The following is a 16,624-nucleotide window of genomic DNA, read 5'->3' as shown; positions in this document are numbered from 1 at the left end:
TAACTAGCTGAGAAAGGCAGGACAAGAACCAAGGGCTGGAAGGTAAAGCCAGACCAATTCAAATTCAGGGTAAGGTGCACATTTCCAACAGTGAAGGTGCGCGCCTGCACGGCTGCACAGGAGGCCACCATGGGCTGTGCACCTAACTCCCTTAGGCCAGGGCTGTGGCGCGGTGAAGAGAGACGCCTCTTCTCCCAGCTCTGGGGCTGTAGCAGGAAAAGAGGACCCCCCCCAACCCTGGAGCTGCTGTGGTGGGGAGAGACACCTCTCCCTTGGCCCCAGCCCCGGAGCTGCTGGGGTGAGGAGAGAGGGCTGAGGGGAGTCATCTCTCTCTGCTTCAGCCCTGGGGCAGCCTGCACCCCAAACCCCTCATCCCCAGCCCCATCCCAGAGCCTGCACCTCCAGACGGAGCCCTCACTCCCCTGCACTCCAACCCTCTGCCCCAGCCCTGAGCCCCTTCCCACACTCCAAACCCCTCAGCCCCACCCCGCCACACATCACCTCCATATTGGTGCACATAGCATTGCACTGCTTACTACCCCCTAATGCCAGCCCTGACTTTTAGAGGCGGAAAACCAGTTGTTGTGGCTCAGATGGGCCATGGATTTCTCACAGCATGTTGGGGGGAGGCTCAGAGAGAAAAAGATTGAGACCCCCCAGCTCCAGAACACAAGCAGCTACTTATTCACGGTAGTCGTGTCCCGCTGCGTTCCCCCTCGAGTCCTCTCAGAGGGCGAAGTTCACCTCTGTGCAGGAGGCCAGCACAAGGGCCTAGAACTTGTGTAAGTTCCACATCCGCCTTATTCTGGGGACATAAAATGATGCATAGGGCTTGCGCTAGTTTCTGCAGAGGGGTCAGTTTTGCCCTTAGATACAGGCCTGAGAGTTAGAATCAGGGTTGAAACAACACCGTTTGCACATGTGGGGGGAGAGGGAGGTCTGATTTCCTGCCAGTTGATTCCGTCTCGAGGGTGGCACACTGCCTAGAGCTGGGCACTGCCTTGTCCCTACGAGCCCTCTGCAATCCTTGTTTGTGAAACCCGACCCGAGGTCCCCGATCATAAGCAGGGCTGCTGGCAGCCTTCAGCTCTGCTTTCATGTTATTTTAGATCTCGGACATTCATTGTGACCCCAGCCTCGGGGATAGCGTTACCCACAAGTTCCCGAGCCCTCGCCTGTGAGCCCGCCGAAGAAAAGGGCAAGATGCTACAATCATTTTCCTCCTGGCAGGAATCCCTTCCATGAAATTGCAATGACCTTGAAAGTCTTTCTGAGAATCAATGGTTCTTCCAACCCTGCGAGGACAGACGGGTCCAGTGAAGGCCAAAGCTGTGGTGACTGTGACTTAATGGCACGTTTCCCTGTCCCTGTTGCTAACCTGTTGTTCCCTGGGATGGAGACAATGGTGTTCTCTGGGTCTACTTTATGTTCCCTCATAGCTGCTTGCCTCCACTAGCTGATTTAGGATTAGATGGTGGGGTGAGCCTTGCTGTATGCCTCCAGGTGCTCCCTTCCTCTCCTGTGCTGGCTGTTCACAGGGCAGGTAGCATTGTGGGGAGGTGGGAAGTAGCTTGCAGGGCTTGTACTCCCAGCTCCCATGCATGTGAGTGGGCGGAGCCTGGATTCAGCCCCGCCCCTTCCCACTCAGCCAACTGGCGTGGAAGTATTCTGTGCTGCCAGATATCCTGGGCTAATCCTAGGGCAGCCCGGCAACACACTGCCCCCTTTGCTTTAGGTGTGTGGCACAGCCACGATTCATGAGAAACGTGTCTTATACGCTGGTTCAAAGCCAAGCCCTGTAAGGCAGGAGGAAAAGGGCTCTTGCATTCCCACCTGCCAGAATCTCTGCACACGGCCTCGCCCCTGCCGGAGCCTTTCACCGCCGCGTGTGGCTACTACACGGGTAGCGCCTGTATTCTACCTGTTGCCGTAAGTGTTGACATCGAGGAAAGCAGTTCGCAGCACAAGTCCCAGGGACTTTCACTAGGGACATATGTGCCAAAGCCCCTTAAGCACTTTTGAAAATCTGGCCCTTAGGTATCAAATCCCACTGAAATTCAGTGAGAGTTGGATGCCTGGCTCCTTTGTAAAGCCCAGCCACAACAGTGGCCCAGGGCACTGGCTCCCTTTCACAGCCAGCAAGAGGATTCACGCCAGGACCTACCAGTTGAAGCATCATGGAGACACGTTCCCATGTGGCCTCCTGGATATTGTCACCACCGTCCACCAGACCTTGGTAACCCTAGAACAGAAGGCACAGGAAAGAGATTAGGGGCAAGTCTGAAGACTTTCCTACGCTGGTTACCACTAGGATAGATAGATGGACACTTATGGTGATGGATGGACAGAGGGCACCCACAGGAACTGGGGAGCAGAGTAAAGCAGAGTGAGCCTCAAACTGAATGGAACCATTAACATTCAGATGAGCACTCCTTACGCCTGCTCCTCAGCCCCACACAGAGGTACTTTCTTGCCCATATCCCACCCAATCCATCGCAGGATTTCAACAATCCCAGCAGCGACTGATTTCAAAGCCTGTATCTCACTGGCCTGTTGTTGACTCAGAGGATTGCACGGGCCATTTTGGGTAGACCCAGAGAGGGTGAGAACTGAAGACAACAGTAGATCTGAGTTTGGTTCTGAACAAAGTACTCTGGATAGGAAACACGTCCGTGGTCCAGGCACAATATAGCATAGAAAGCAAAGAACAGACTGGCAATACAGTGAGACACAAGGTGGGTGAGATGACATCTTTTATTGGACCAACTTCTGCTGGCAAGAGTAGGGCTGACCAGATGTCCCGATTTTATCAGGACAGTCCTGATATTTGGGTCTTTTTCTTATATAGGCACCTATTACCCCCCACTCCCTGTCCCGATTTTTCACACCTGCTATCTGGTCACCCTAAGTGAGAGAGACAAGCTTTTGAACTTAAACTGAGTAAGTTTCCCAGACCTGAAGACAAGCTGTAAGTGTCACAGTGAAATAGAAGATAGAGCAGATTGTTTAGCACAAGTGTAGGGTATGTCTACATCTAAAATTTTGCAGCGCTGGTTGTTACAGCTGTATTAGTACAGCTGTATAGGGCCAGCGCTGCAGAGTGGCCACACTTACAGCAACCAGCGCTGCAAGTGGTGTTAGATGTGGCCATACTGAAGCGCTGTTGGGCGGCTTCAAGGGGGGTTCGGGGAACGTGAGAGCAAACCGGGGAAGGAGACCAGCTTCGCCGCGGTTTACTCTCGTGTTCCCCGAACCCCCCTGCAAACCGCAGGGAAGGAGACCTGCTTGCTCGGGGGTTCGGGGAACGCGAGAGCAAACCGGGGAAGGAGACCAGCTTCGCCGCGGTTTGCTCTCGCGTTCCCCGAACCCCCCTGTAAACCGCAGGGAAGGAGACCTGCTTGTTCGGGGAACGCGAGAGCAAACCGGGGAAGGAGACCAGCTTCGCCGCGGTTTGCTCTCGCGTTCCCCGAACCCCCCTGCAAACCGCAGGGAAGGAGACCTGCTTGCACGGAGGTTCGGGGAACGCGAGAGCAAACCGGGGAAGGAGACCAGCTTCGCCGCGGTTTGCTCTCGCGTTCCCCGAACCCCCCTGCAAACCGCAGGGAAGGAGACCTGCTTGTTTCGGGGAACGCGAGAGCAAACCGGGGAAGGAGACCAGCTTCGCCGCGGTTTGCTCTCGCGTTCCCCGAACCCCCCTGCAAACCGCAGGGAAGGAGACCTGCTTGCACTGAGGTTCGGGGAACGCGAGAGCAAACCGGGGAAGGAGACCAGCTTCGCCGCGGTTTGCTCTCGCGTTCCCCGAACCCCCCTGCAAACCGCAGGGAAGGAGACCTGCTTGCTCGGGGTTCGGGGAACGCGAGAGCAAACCGGGGAAGGAGACCTGCTTGATTACCAGAGGCTTCCTCAGGTATGCTGGGATACCTGCTTATTCCACGGAGGTCAAGAAAAGCGCTGGTAAGTGTCTACACTTGATTACCAGCGCTGGATCACCAGTGCTGGATCCTCTACACCCGAGACAAAACGGGAGTACGGCCAGCGCTGCAAACAGGGAGTTGCAGCGCTGGTGATGCCCTGCAGATGTGTACACCTCCTAAGTTGCAGCGCTGTAACCCCCTCACCAGCACTGCAACTTTGTGATGTAGACAAGCCCGTAGTTAACACACATTTCAAGGGACCATTCGAGGTGAAGTGGCCTGTTAACACCTCTCCAGTCACAGGGAGGAGAGCATGGGGGAAAGCAGTTGAGGGCGGGGGTGTGTGTGTTGTTACTGGGTTATAAATGGTAATAAACTAAAAATCCAGTGTCTATTCAGTCCCTGATTTTTAGTGTCTAGCAAAAACAATGAGGAGCCCTGTGGTGACTTAAAGACTAACAGATTTATCTGGGCATAAGCTTTCGTGGGTAAAAACCCCACTTCTTCAGTGTCTAGCAAGGTTCTGAATTTAAGCTCCTAGGCTCGTCTTGTGAAAGGCGGCGCAGGTTTCCTTGGCAGTACAATGGACTTGGGAGCATTCCTATGCTTGAGTCTACAGCTTCCTCTGCTCCAGTCTGCTTTCTCCTATGCTTACTGCCCTCCCCTTCCACACCTGCTCACACCTTGCCCCTTAGCCCAGCATGCGGCATTAGTTACAATCACTATGAAGCAGGCACGTGTAATGCTAAGTTCCCTCTAAGCTGCGCGGCCACGCAGCAGGCTATCAAGGGCCGCAGCCACAGGGCCTGGACTGGAGAGGTGCCTCTCCCTTGTCCCCGGCCCTGCCACGGCCAGGGAGAGGCAGCTCTCTCCCAGCCCCGGAGCTGCTGTGGCTGGGGAAAGTTGCCTCTCCCCCGGCCTCGGGTTGCTGCAGTAAAAGAGGGCTGGGAGGGAGTCCTCTCTCCCCGCTGCAGCCCCAGGGGAGCCTGCACCCCAAACCCCTCATCCCCAGCCCCAACTCAGAGCCCATACCCCCTGCCAGAGCCCTCACTCCCCACAGCCCAATCCTCTGCTCCAGCCCTGAGGCCCTTCCCACACTCCGAACCCCTCGGCCCCAATCCCACCACACATCGCCTCCTTATTGATGCACATAACAAAATTCATTCTGCACATGGATGGGAAAAATTAGAGGGAACATTGGTATAACAGTCATCTGTCCCTGCTGCCCAGATAACGTGATGATGGTCATATTAGAAATGATGGCTAGGTGAGTATTTACGGTGATGGATGGCTCGATGAGTGTATGTAGAAATGAATGGATAGATAAATGCATATAAATATGCTGATAGATAGATAGATAGATAGATAGATAGATAGATAGATAGATAGATAGATAGATAGATAGATAGATAGATAGATAGGGCAATGGAAAGATGGGTACATGTAGGAAAGAATGGATGGACAGACATATGGGAACGTGGTAATAGATGGATAGACGATATTAATAATGAACAATAAGCTGCAGTTCAAGATAACTAATATATTCCCCGTTTCTCACTATTCCTCTTTCCACGTGGCAGATCTCTCCTCATATCTAAAGCCGGCTTCCTTTTCATACAAGGCAAGACAGTAAAACTAACACAGAACCTTTAAGAGCAGTATGTCCCATGGAGACATCACAAAATAAATGTCAAAATATCAACTCTGGCCCTGACTCTGATTAAGTCAGTGAGTCTTGGTCTCAGGTGAGGTCCTGGTCTCTCAGTGGCTCTGTGTGTAGACACAGAATGGGTCTTTGAGGTTACTGCAGGGGTGCAGGCTGCTGATGGAATTGTGGGGCCTGGGACCAGAGGATTGGGATTTAGGGTAGCAAGTTCAGGTTTGGGGGAGTGGGCTGGGGTTCAGAGATGTAGGTTCTGGTTTGGGGCAGGGAGTTTGGGTGGAGGCCAAGCATTAACTGTAAGATATTATGTCAAGCACCCCATGAAAATCAGGAGAGATTTCCCTTTCTATCGCCCTGTGCCATAGGGATTAGTCTAGACACAATGGGCTACGTTTATAATGATTCATGTATTGTGGAGACATTACGTTACTAAAATCCCAATGAAAGCAAAGCTAGACGCAGTTCAGAGCAGAGGTGGGGGAGGCCATTCGAGAAGAAAACGATTGTACCAACCTCATGAACAAAGTACACCTTGGCTCCTGTGAAGATGCCCACTCGAACCACAGCCCGGACAGCTGCATTCATGCCTGTGCAGAGAGAGAGAGAGAAATCACTCTTGCATGCAAAACACCTGCCATCTCATTCCATAATGGAAGGGAATCTCCACGGGACGTGGCTTTCTGATTCAGTAGCATGCTCCAATTCAATCACAAACCGCTGGGCTTGACGGAGGAATCGCCAGGTAACATTCTCTGGCCTGTGCCATGTAGGAGTTCAGACAAGGGTTGGGATCTTCAAGAGTGTCTAAGTGAGTTAGGAACACAAGCCCCACCAAAAGCCAATGGGTCTAGAGCTCCTAAGTCACTGACATGCTTTTGAAACATCCCACAGCCTAGATGATCCCGATGGTCCCTTCTGGCCAACATGATGGAGCTCAGGGGTTTCTGATGCGGTAACAGGAAGGGGCTTTTTTGAGCAATTCTGGGCTGGATAGATTCCTGCTTTCAGGTGACACTTGCAGGAGAAGGCTAGTTTTTCCTAAAGGACAGGAATGGTTTCAGCACTAGTTAAGCCTTTCCCCGACACGGCTGGGGGCAGCCTAGTCAAGTGTCATCATGGGAATTCATGGAGCCTGTCATAAACAGATAGTTAAGGGTTAATAGAACAGGAGTACTTCATGTCTCTTTTGCCTGTAAAGGGATAACAAGTTCAGTGAGCCTGGCTGTCACCTGACCAGAGGACCAATCAGGGGACAGGATACTTTCAAATCTTGAGGGAGGGAAGTTTTTGTGTGTGCTGTTAGTGTTTGGTTGTTGTTCTCTCTGAGTTCTGAGAGTGACCAGACGTGCAACCAGGTTTCTCTGCAATCTCTCCGATACAGGCTCTTATGTACTCAGAATAGTAAGTGCTGGGTAGATAAGGCAAGTTAGGCTTATGTTTGTTTTCTTTATTTGCAAATGTGTATTTGGCTGGAAGGAGTTCAAATTTGTATTTTGCTGAAAGGATTTTAATTTGTACTTGTATACTTAGGCTGGGAGGGTATTCCCAGTGTCTATAGCTGAAAGACCCTGTAACATATTCCATCTTAAATTTACAAAGATAATTTTTACTGTTTTTCTCTCTTTAATTAAAAGCTTTTCTTGTTTAAGAACCTGATTGTTTTTTATTCTGGTGAGACCCCAGGGGACTAGGTCTGGATCCACCAGGGAATTGGTGGGGAGAAAGGAGGGAAGGGGGAGAGAGAGGTTATTTTCTCTCTGTGTTAGTATTACTTTCTCTCTCAGTGAGAGTCTGGGAGGGGGAGAGAGAAGGAGGGGGGAAGGTGGATTTTCCTCTCTGTTTTAAGATTCAAGGAGTTTGAATCACGGTGATCTTCCAGGGTAACCCAGGGAGGGGAAGTCTGGGAGAGGCAACGGGGGGAAAGGGTTTACTTTCCTTGTGTTAAGATCCAGAGGGACTGGATCTTGGGGGTCCCCGGGCCAGGTTTTGGGGGGACCAGAGTGTACCAGGCACTGGAATTCCTGGTTGGTGGCAGCGCTATAAGTACTAAGCTAGTGATTGAGCTTAGAGGAATTCATGCTGGTACCCCATCTTTTGGACGCTAAGGTTCAGAATGGGGAATTATACCATGACAGAGCCATCGACAAGAGATGGCAGGCCCAAATGTAGGATGGTGCAACGGCATGATGCATGGGAAGGAGGCAGCATTATTCCAGGCCCCAGTAACTGCTGATCCTCCCCAGAAGCCCTCTTTGTTCTCCTCCAGCTCTGCTCTGGTGCCAGCCAACTCAGTCTCTGGAAGGAGGATGCCTCAAAAGCAGGCTTGGCAGGGTTAGCTTTTTCTTGGTAAAGGTCAATAAATGTTGATTTTGCCATGTGCACACAAACCAATGAAAAAATATTTCCTTCTATGATCATTGAAATTCACCGAAAGGCAGAGCAAGAAAAACGCTTCTTGGGAATGGATTAGCATTTGATTTAAAGCTCTCTGCTTTGCAGCTTTTGAGGAGTGATGTTGGCACTTTGTGTTTTAATGTTATGAAACGTTAACTTTTTGAATCCCGATGTTTCTGGTTATTAAATAATTATCATCTGACCTCCCATAATTTCCTGCCAATCAATAAAATAAATGTTTACATCAATAAAAATTAAAAAATGCTTAAAATAAACATTATATTATCCATTAAAATGATAAATAACGTAAAAAAAATCTGATTCTGCCAAGCCTACTCACAGGGGTTGATGGAACGTCTCCTCTGTTGTCGGAGAGCCCCTCGCCTTACAGATCTCTCTCTACTGCACAGAAGGCACATCAGGTGGCTATGGGTCACTAGGCTGATGCTATTCTTTGATGACAGACCTGAACACTCCATTCACAACACACCACCACACTCAAGTAATCACGGGATAAACTGTGGAGCAAACGTGACTTCAATCATGCAGCATTTCACTGCAACCTGCCCTTTCTCCAGCTGTTTTCTGTCGAGGCCCTGAGCCTGCAAGCAACCCTTGTGCTCCTCTGATGTGAAATTCTATCGAAGTCATCAACATTCAGAACATATTTGATTGGACCAAATCCCATGAATCCCTGTGCTGCAGGGGATGGATTTTTATGGAAGCACTCACCCCGAGGTGGGCAGGAAAAGCAGCCCTCTCAGCTCCAGCAGCTCAACCAGAAAAGGGCCCAATTCAGATCCCTCTACACAACTCTGGTAGCCTACAGAGGCTGTAATAGAGCCAGAAGGGGATGGTGGCAGGGTATCTGGCACAGAACCAGCAGAAGATTGATGTAGGAAGAACTGGGTAAAATTTTTCAAATAAAACTCCCCCCCTGCCCCCGCCCCAGAGCAAAAAAATTGCTGTTTCAGCCACACAGAAACATTCAGGAAATTTGTGGATTTCAGCAAATTGTTTCAGTTGGGGAAAAAAAAAAACCTAAAAGAAAACTCCAAAAACATTGAAAAGTTTCATTTCAATATTGTCTAAGCAGAATTTTTTGATTTTTTTTATTTGAAAGGACTTTTTGTTTAGAATTTTTTGTTAAAAAATATAAAAACCTGACAAAAAATGCTCGAAATCAAAGCAAATGTTTCATTTCAGGCCGAACAAAATATTTTGTTCAACCCAAAACAGGATTTCCCCCACAACGTTTCAAGTAGCCAAGAATCTAAAAAGAATGTGTTTTCTGTGGTCCAAAAATGGATTTTCCCCTCCTCCAATTAGTCGGATATGCCAGTGAATTGAAACATCCATTATTTGCTCAGCTCTAGATGTAAATGACCCTATGCTGCACCCCCCTTGTGGGTCTTGGCATGGACGGGGGCATGACAGGAAGGAATGTGCTCAAACCAGTCTGTGCTACAGGGATCTTAGGCTGGGCTGAAGCCCTTGGGTAGCTGCTGTAAAAGTTAGCCAAGTCCCTGGGGCTGCTCTAACTTAGCCCAGGGGTCATTCTGGTCCCCACATCAACCCAAAATCCAGAGAGTGCAGAGGTGGCTTAAAGAATGTGCCGCTGTTAAAGAGAAATATCCACGGGTTTCATTTAAATTTGGATTCTGGCACACAGACTAATAGAACACCCGCCAGAGCATGGGAACGGTTAGATTTCTCCAGACTCCTCCCAGCCACCACCCAGAAAGTGGCCAGCTCGAGAGATGAACCCCTGCCAAGAGTTAACCTGATGATGGCTGGGCAGGTGGAAAGCTGGGACCATTGCTACTGACCAGCTAAGAATTGTGCCCATCCTATTCTATTTATACATCACCCTGTCTCCCGCACCTCACCGTGGGCCACTGGTTTGTCTCCTCCACCTGCTCCATCTTGGCTTTGAGGTTGGGTGCTCTTTGGGGCAGGGAGCATTGTTTATCCTAGCTTTGTACAGCACCTAGCACAATAGTGCCCAAGTTGGTTGTGGCCTTTAGGTGCTACCGCAATGTAAATGACAGATATTATCTAAGGTGACCAGACAGCAAATGTGAAAAATCAGGACAGGGGGTGAGGGGTAATAGGAGCCTATATAAGAAAAAGACCCAAAAATCGGGACTGTCCCTATAAAACTGGGACATCTGGTCACCCTATCTAAGGTATTTTTATACCCTAGCATCTGGGCGCCTCATACTCTTTAATGTAGTGAATTAATGACAAACTGTCATGCTTCAGGGCATAAACTTGCCCCAACTAACTGGTGGTCTGCAAGAAACTTTCCCTTCCCAACACTGCTCTGAGACAGGGCAATTATTCCCATTTTACAGATGGAGAACTGAGACCCAGAGAGACCAAGTGGCTTCCCCAAGGTCCCACAGGGAGTCTGACAAATCAGGGAATTGAACCTGCATCTGTACCAGCCTCACAACCTAACCACTGAGCCACCCTTCCTCTATACAAGACACCCCCACTGCAGTGCACAAACAAAGGCACTGGTTAGTACAATTCTGCATTGTAAACAGACCTGCCAGCTGTGCACGGCTTGGGAGCATGCCTGCATCTTAAACCCATCAAATGGGTAATGACAATGGGGAGGCATCTCTGCTCCAGCTGGCTAAGCCAGATGATCTAAAGAAAATACCCAGCTTTGTTTCGCAGTTAGAGGCAGTTTCCTTGGGAATATAATACAGCATTAAAGTGACCCCGTAGAACTAATACTAAATGCTCCATGAGAAAAAAAAACAGCTGGACTGCAAGGCTTTCAGCTAGAGATTTGAAACAATGGAAAGGTATCATTGTCCAGGTGGATGATCCTGTGGAGGGGTTAACTCCAGAATGACCAGTAGTTTCTCCCCCACAGGAGTGCTTAGGCTGTGCCTAGAAGCACTGGACCTGAACAAAGCAATCAGCCGCAAGCATTACCAGATGCTGATATCTGATGCAAACAAGTGAATGGGCAGATGCCCAGTTCTTCCAGCGTCCTTGATGCCAGCTATTGGGACTGGCAGGTAAAACTGGAAAAAGGGAGTTCTTTGCCAACCCTGCTGAATACAACCCGAGGGGCAGATGCATGCACTGGCTTACTCGTTAATATTCACTCAGCCCCCGAAGTGTTTTGAAAGGGAGTAAATATCTCAGGAAGGGACCTACCGTGGCTGATATGGGTTTATGTCTGGAGCTAACATGATGTCAATCAATGCAACCCAAGAGCAGCTATCCTGAATCAGTGTATCATTATTACTTATTTGTATTACACTAGGAACTAGAGGCTACACCTGAGATCAGGACCCGCTTGCACCAGCTGCTGGGCACAGACAGTCCCTGGCGCACAGAACTCACAGTCTAAATGGAAATGAGAGACAAAGGGTGGGAGGAAAAACAGGCATGACTTGTCCAAGGTCACCCACATCTCCTGAGTTCCAGCCCAATGCCTTGGCTGCTGGACCAGCCTTTTTCTCTCTTTGTAGAGCTTCCTTGCTAAGTAAGAGCTTCTCTGTGGCCGTCAAGGGGCAGCACAAGGCCTATGTGGGTTGCTGTGTCACAGACACATCACGCTCCATCCCCTGAGTGGGGTGGTCCCCTTCAGCGGAGGACAAAGACCGCTTCCAGACCCTGCCACTCCCTCTGCAACTCCACGTGTGGGCAATGGGCAGTGGTTCAGCACAGCTGCTGATGTGCCAGCCTAGCCTCTGCCCTAAGCCCAGGCCACGTTAAGACATGCAGGGAGCTGGTTCTGTGTCACCTGGGGGGCTCTAGGCTCCCCAAATTGTGCTCCATCTCTTTGCCCAGCAGAACCTCCCAGGGCTGCCTAACATAACTCGGCCCTCCTGTGTGCCTGGAGCCCCTTACTGCTGGATGATGCTGCCTCATGCATCTGATCCCTTGGATGATTTTCACATTTTATTTTTGGTCTGCTGACATTTAACAATAAATGCCTGCGGTTCTCCCTGGCACCCAGCGCGCCTGAAAATATCCTAGCCAGAGAGGCCTCTCCTGGGGACAGAGGAGTACTCTGGGATTGGATTACAACCCCTCTCCCGATGGGGTATTTGCCGCCACAGCTACCCTCCTCGTGTAGACAATGGCCTTGTCTGAAGGCACAATGCGAGTGTATCGGGCACAATGCAATCTTGGACGAGAGCCTACAGACACACTGTAACAGCAAAGCAGTGAGGGGAGATAGTAAGAACTGAAAAATGACCTCTTTTAGATTTTATATCTATATGAAATTTTGGACCCCTTGATTTTTGGAGATCTCTGTTTTAGACACCCCTACCCACAACCAGTGGACTTGGAATGAGAGGCCCCATTTGCAAATCAGGTGGTAAGGGGCATTATTGTATCTTTTATCTGATGGTTTGTGAACGCAATCACAGGCTCTAGGTGCCATCAGAGATCCTTGCACTGCTGCCTGAGTAGTGGTTAAAACCACAAGGCCTCATGGTCACCTGAGCCAGGTTGGCATCTGATCCAAAATCACACCTTGTGATTTTATTGTGAGTCTCGTGATAGTTAATGTTCTCCAAGCCCCAGCTCCCGGAGTCACTTGATGAGAATCTCAGCTCTCATTTAAAAAAAGAAGTATGTTTCTAGCCTTTGTGGTTATGGAGAAAAGCTTGAAAATATGACTCCTAAAGGCTCAAAACCCAAAAGGCAAAGAAAACACACCCACAATTTGTTTCCTTCAAGCCCCCCCACCCCCACCCTTATGATTTTTATGCCTATCTCATGATTTTTGGGAGGTGTAACTCATGATTTTGGATGCTCAGGGAATACCGCATTTAAGCACCAAAATAAGGATTGGATTTCCCAAAAGTATCTTGCCAACATATCTATACCACACACAGGTCACCATTTTAAAAAACGACTGGGGGTTTTTGAGTTCCCAACTGGAGACACCTTAAAGCAGTGGTTCTCAACCAGGGGTACATGTACTCCTGGGATATGCAGAGCTCTTCCAGGGGGTACATCAACTCATCTGGATATTTGCCTAGTTTTACAACAGGCTACAGAAACAGCACTAGCGAAGTCAGTACAAACTAAAATTGCGTACAGACAATGACTTATTTATGCAGTTCTATATACTATATACTGAAATGTAAGTACAATATTTATATTTCAATTGATTTATTTTATAATTAGATGGTAAAAATGAGAAAGTCAGCAATTTTTCAGTACTAGTGCGCTGGGATACTTTTGTATTTTTATGTCTGATTTTGTAAATTTTTAAGTGAGGTGCAACTTAGGGGTACGTAAGACAAATCAGACTCCTGAAAGGGGCACAGTAGTCTGGAAAGGCTGAGAACCACTGCCTTAAAAGGGACCTGAGGCTCTCTGGGGGCGTGCTCAGCACTCCCTGAAAATCTCCAGAGTTCTCCTTCTGGGCTCTCCCAAAATGGAAGCAACTAGAACCGCTAGTCTCTTTTGAAAATTACACCCTTTGATTCAAGCACACAGACTCCAAACACAAACAGTGCTGCTTATCTCCTTACCCTGCGCATCTCCTCCCGAGGTCAACACAGCGATGGCTTTCCCACTCCCCAGATTGCGTGTGCGCTCATGTTTTTCTGGTGGCTGCGACATTTTCTTAGCTGGAATATAAAAATAATATATAGATTGTTGGAGAGCCCCTTCCCGGGTGCCTCCTGCCTGCCCGATTCCCACACAGTCTCTGGGACCAGGGCAGTTTCTTGCACTTGGGGCTATCTCCTTTCAAAGCACCACCACTCAGTAAACAACAAGCCAAAATGTCATACGGTAAATTATACTCTGTGCAGTGTCAGCGGCACCTAAATCTGGATGTGCGCAATGAGCTGTCACGGTGCGTGACTGAGGGACCAACGGATACAGACTTCGGCAGAGCAGCTAGGAATTGCTGCTTTGGGCCCTTTTCAACAGGTGTTTTTTTGGGGGGTTGTTTGTTTGTTTCATTGTTTGTTCTGATTGTACACACCACCGATCTACAGACACATCCCTGGAAAGTAACACAGCCACATGGTATGAGCTGAAATTTATGTTTGCAAAATCCCAATGCACAATCAGAACGGAAAAAATAATACTGTGCCTCTGCGGGTTTTTTCTCAGATGTCCCTAGTCACTGAGCAGCAGTCTGCACCAGCTGGTCAGCTAGCAGAAGTATCAGATCAAAGTGACCTGTTCTCCAAATATCCTGCTGAGTCCAAGGTTCGAAAGTTTACAAACATCATGGGCCTGATTCTCAGTTATGGTAAGGCCATTGTATACTGCTTTGGCAGTATATAGGGCCTTACGTTCTGCCACTGACATGCCGGGTGAACTCGAGCAAGTCATTTCACCGCCCTGTGCCTCAGTTTCCCCATCTGTAAAACGAGGAGAATGATATGGACCCCCTTTATAAAGCTCTGAGTGCTATGGATGAAAAACACCATAAGACTTGGGTATTATTAATTATCAGGGGAGTATAAATTACATTTATGTTCATTTTAAGGCCCCTTCACATCAGAGTGGTATAAAGCGACTTTAGGGTAACGGCTCAAAGGCACATTTAAAGAAACTTTCTCTGGTGGCTTAAGTCCCAAATTGAGGCTTTCTTAAGAAACTCAATTATTAAGAAAAAAAAGAAAAGAAACTCAATTATTAATAGATTTTTTTCATATGTTCCAGTAAAAACATTTTAGAAAATTTTTCTGCAGCATCTGGACCCAAAACTATTTTCGCATGATTTGGACCTCCATTGATCTACTGATGGAAAACCCTAGATAAGAGCTAGGTGCTATGATGATTATTGTTTCAGGCCATCAGAACCAACACATGTAGCTGCCTAGAAAGTGACCAGAAACAAAAGAGAAATTGACTTGCCTATTTTCATCGTGGGGAGAATTTTAAAGAAAAGAAATCCAATATCATAAATGGAGATGGAGCAGCTTGGTAAATTGGTGGCCCAGGTCATTCTCCTGTCCCCGAATATCAATCTCAAGATTTATTCAGAAAACCATGAAGTTAATTTTTTGCACCAATTTTCACCCATTTTTACATTTTTGTAATAAATACTGATAAATTCCTGGGACATTTTAAACAAAATAAAACCTTAAAACAAAGGACTGAGACTGTGGACAGATATCCAAAGTCCTTCGGGCACACGGCCTCATTGGAAATTGTACAGTGTGGGATACCCATTCATTGCTCAGGAAATTTTGGGTATTTGAGATCAGTCCCCTCTGTTCTATCCCATGATCAACTGCACAACACTCTTCCTCATTGTAAGGACAGAGCATACAATCCTGCTGGATTTGCAAGGTCGCTAGATCTGTCTCTACATCAACTCTCCATTGGTCAAACTTTGCTTAAACTCTCTAGGGGACAAGGGCTGTTCCTATGTCTCTTTACAGCACCCAGCACCACACTGAAAGAAGACTATTCTACCAGGATCTTGGCTGTGGCTTTTAGAGGAATGCCTCTACCCATTTTGAAAAAGGATCGACTATCACCATCGCCTCTCTGGTTCCTTGGTAAAGTACCTACAAAATCAATCTGCAAAGCCATCCATGAACTTTCATACACCTGAGATTGCAACAGTGCATTCCTTTTGGATGGAGTATTGCTGGTTTGGGCAAAAGCCAAACAGTTGTCACAACATTGTTGTACATCCAGTCTAAGAAGTGGCAGTCAGGTAGCAAGCAGGTTTCAGGGGGTCCACCAAGCAGGGCCAATGTTAGACTCACTGAAGCCCAGGGCAGAAAGCCAAAGTCCCCACTGTGCAGAGCTGAAGTCCAGACCCCTGAGCTCTGCCACCTGGGTCTGAAGTTGAAGCCGGAGCAACGTGGCTTTGTGGGGCCCCACTATAGAGTGGGGCCCCAGGCAACTGCTCTGCTTGCTACCCCATAACTCCAGCCCTGGCTTTTATATGCAGAAAACCAGTTGTGGTGGCACAGGTGGCCCATGGAATTTTTATAGCGTATGGGGCTCAGAAAAAGGTGGAGAACCCCCATCTAGGGCTTACCTAATTCTCTCTCCTGCCAAATCTCCATATTCAGTGGACATTTGGGCCAGTCACCAAGGAGAACCCCCAAGTCAAGCCCCCTAACTAGCATGGAGCTAGATTATTTCAGGCCAATGGGGAGGCCGCCCCGACAGCCCCCCGTTCAGTCCCTGCTTTCCTCCACGGGCTGCTAGCACAGAACAGTCATTGTGATGTCACTGGAAAGCCCAGGTGACTGTTTCTCTGTTCACAGGTTATGTCATCTCCATAGCCTGGGGGTCCACCCCTGCCCCGTGAGGACTGATGGGAGGGTCTCTCTGCTGCATCAGGAGGCAGCTAACCAGAGGGGGGAAATTTTTTTTAAGCTACCTCTCAACTTTGTCCCACAGTCCCCCGATTTCCATAGCCGTGAGGTCTACGTCAGCTCTGCTTTGCTGCCAGCTGCCCTGAGATCCCTCTGCTCCAGCACACTTGGCCGTCTTGCCTGGCACCGTACTCCTTCCGGTCCCAACGTGGGAAGTGGCTCAGATGGAGTCCAATTCTGGCTGCCACGCTACAGTAAGTCATTAAGAACTGCGGGTTCTTAGTGTCTCTGAAGAGCAGGCCTCTAGGGCCAAGATCCTGATAAGCATTTAGGCATTGATTTCAATGAAAGCGAGGAGCCTG

At 48.7% G+C, this 16,624-nt stretch overlaps 1 protein-coding gene across 1 annotated transcript in view; it reads right to left on the bottom strand.

The window, feature by feature from the left end:
* The window catches only part of PFKM (phosphofructokinase, muscle), a 47,734-nt gene that overhangs the window by 26,258 nt on the left and 4,852 nt on the right, over positions 1-16,624 (bottom strand). The window contains exons 2-4 of the mRNA XM_030554483.1: positions 13,494-13,592; positions 6,091-6,164; positions 2,165-2,242 (exon numbers count right to left, since the gene is read on the bottom strand). Coding sequence (XP_030410343.1) covers positions 2,165-2,242; positions 6,091-6,164; positions 13,494-13,592 — 251 coding nt within the window. The remainder of the gene's footprint in view (positions 1-2,164; positions 2,243-6,090; positions 6,165-13,493; positions 13,593-16,624) is intronic.

This window comes from Gopherus evgoodei, chromosome 3 (assembly GCF_007399415.2).
Source record: "Gopherus evgoodei ecotype Sinaloan lineage chromosome 3, rGopEvg1_v1.p, whole genome shotgun sequence".
NCBI lineage: Eukaryota > Metazoa > Chordata > Testudines > Testudinidae > Gopherus > Gopherus evgoodei.
Note: the sequence above shows the minus strand (reverse complement) of the source record. Positions and strands in the feature narration are given on the sequence as shown.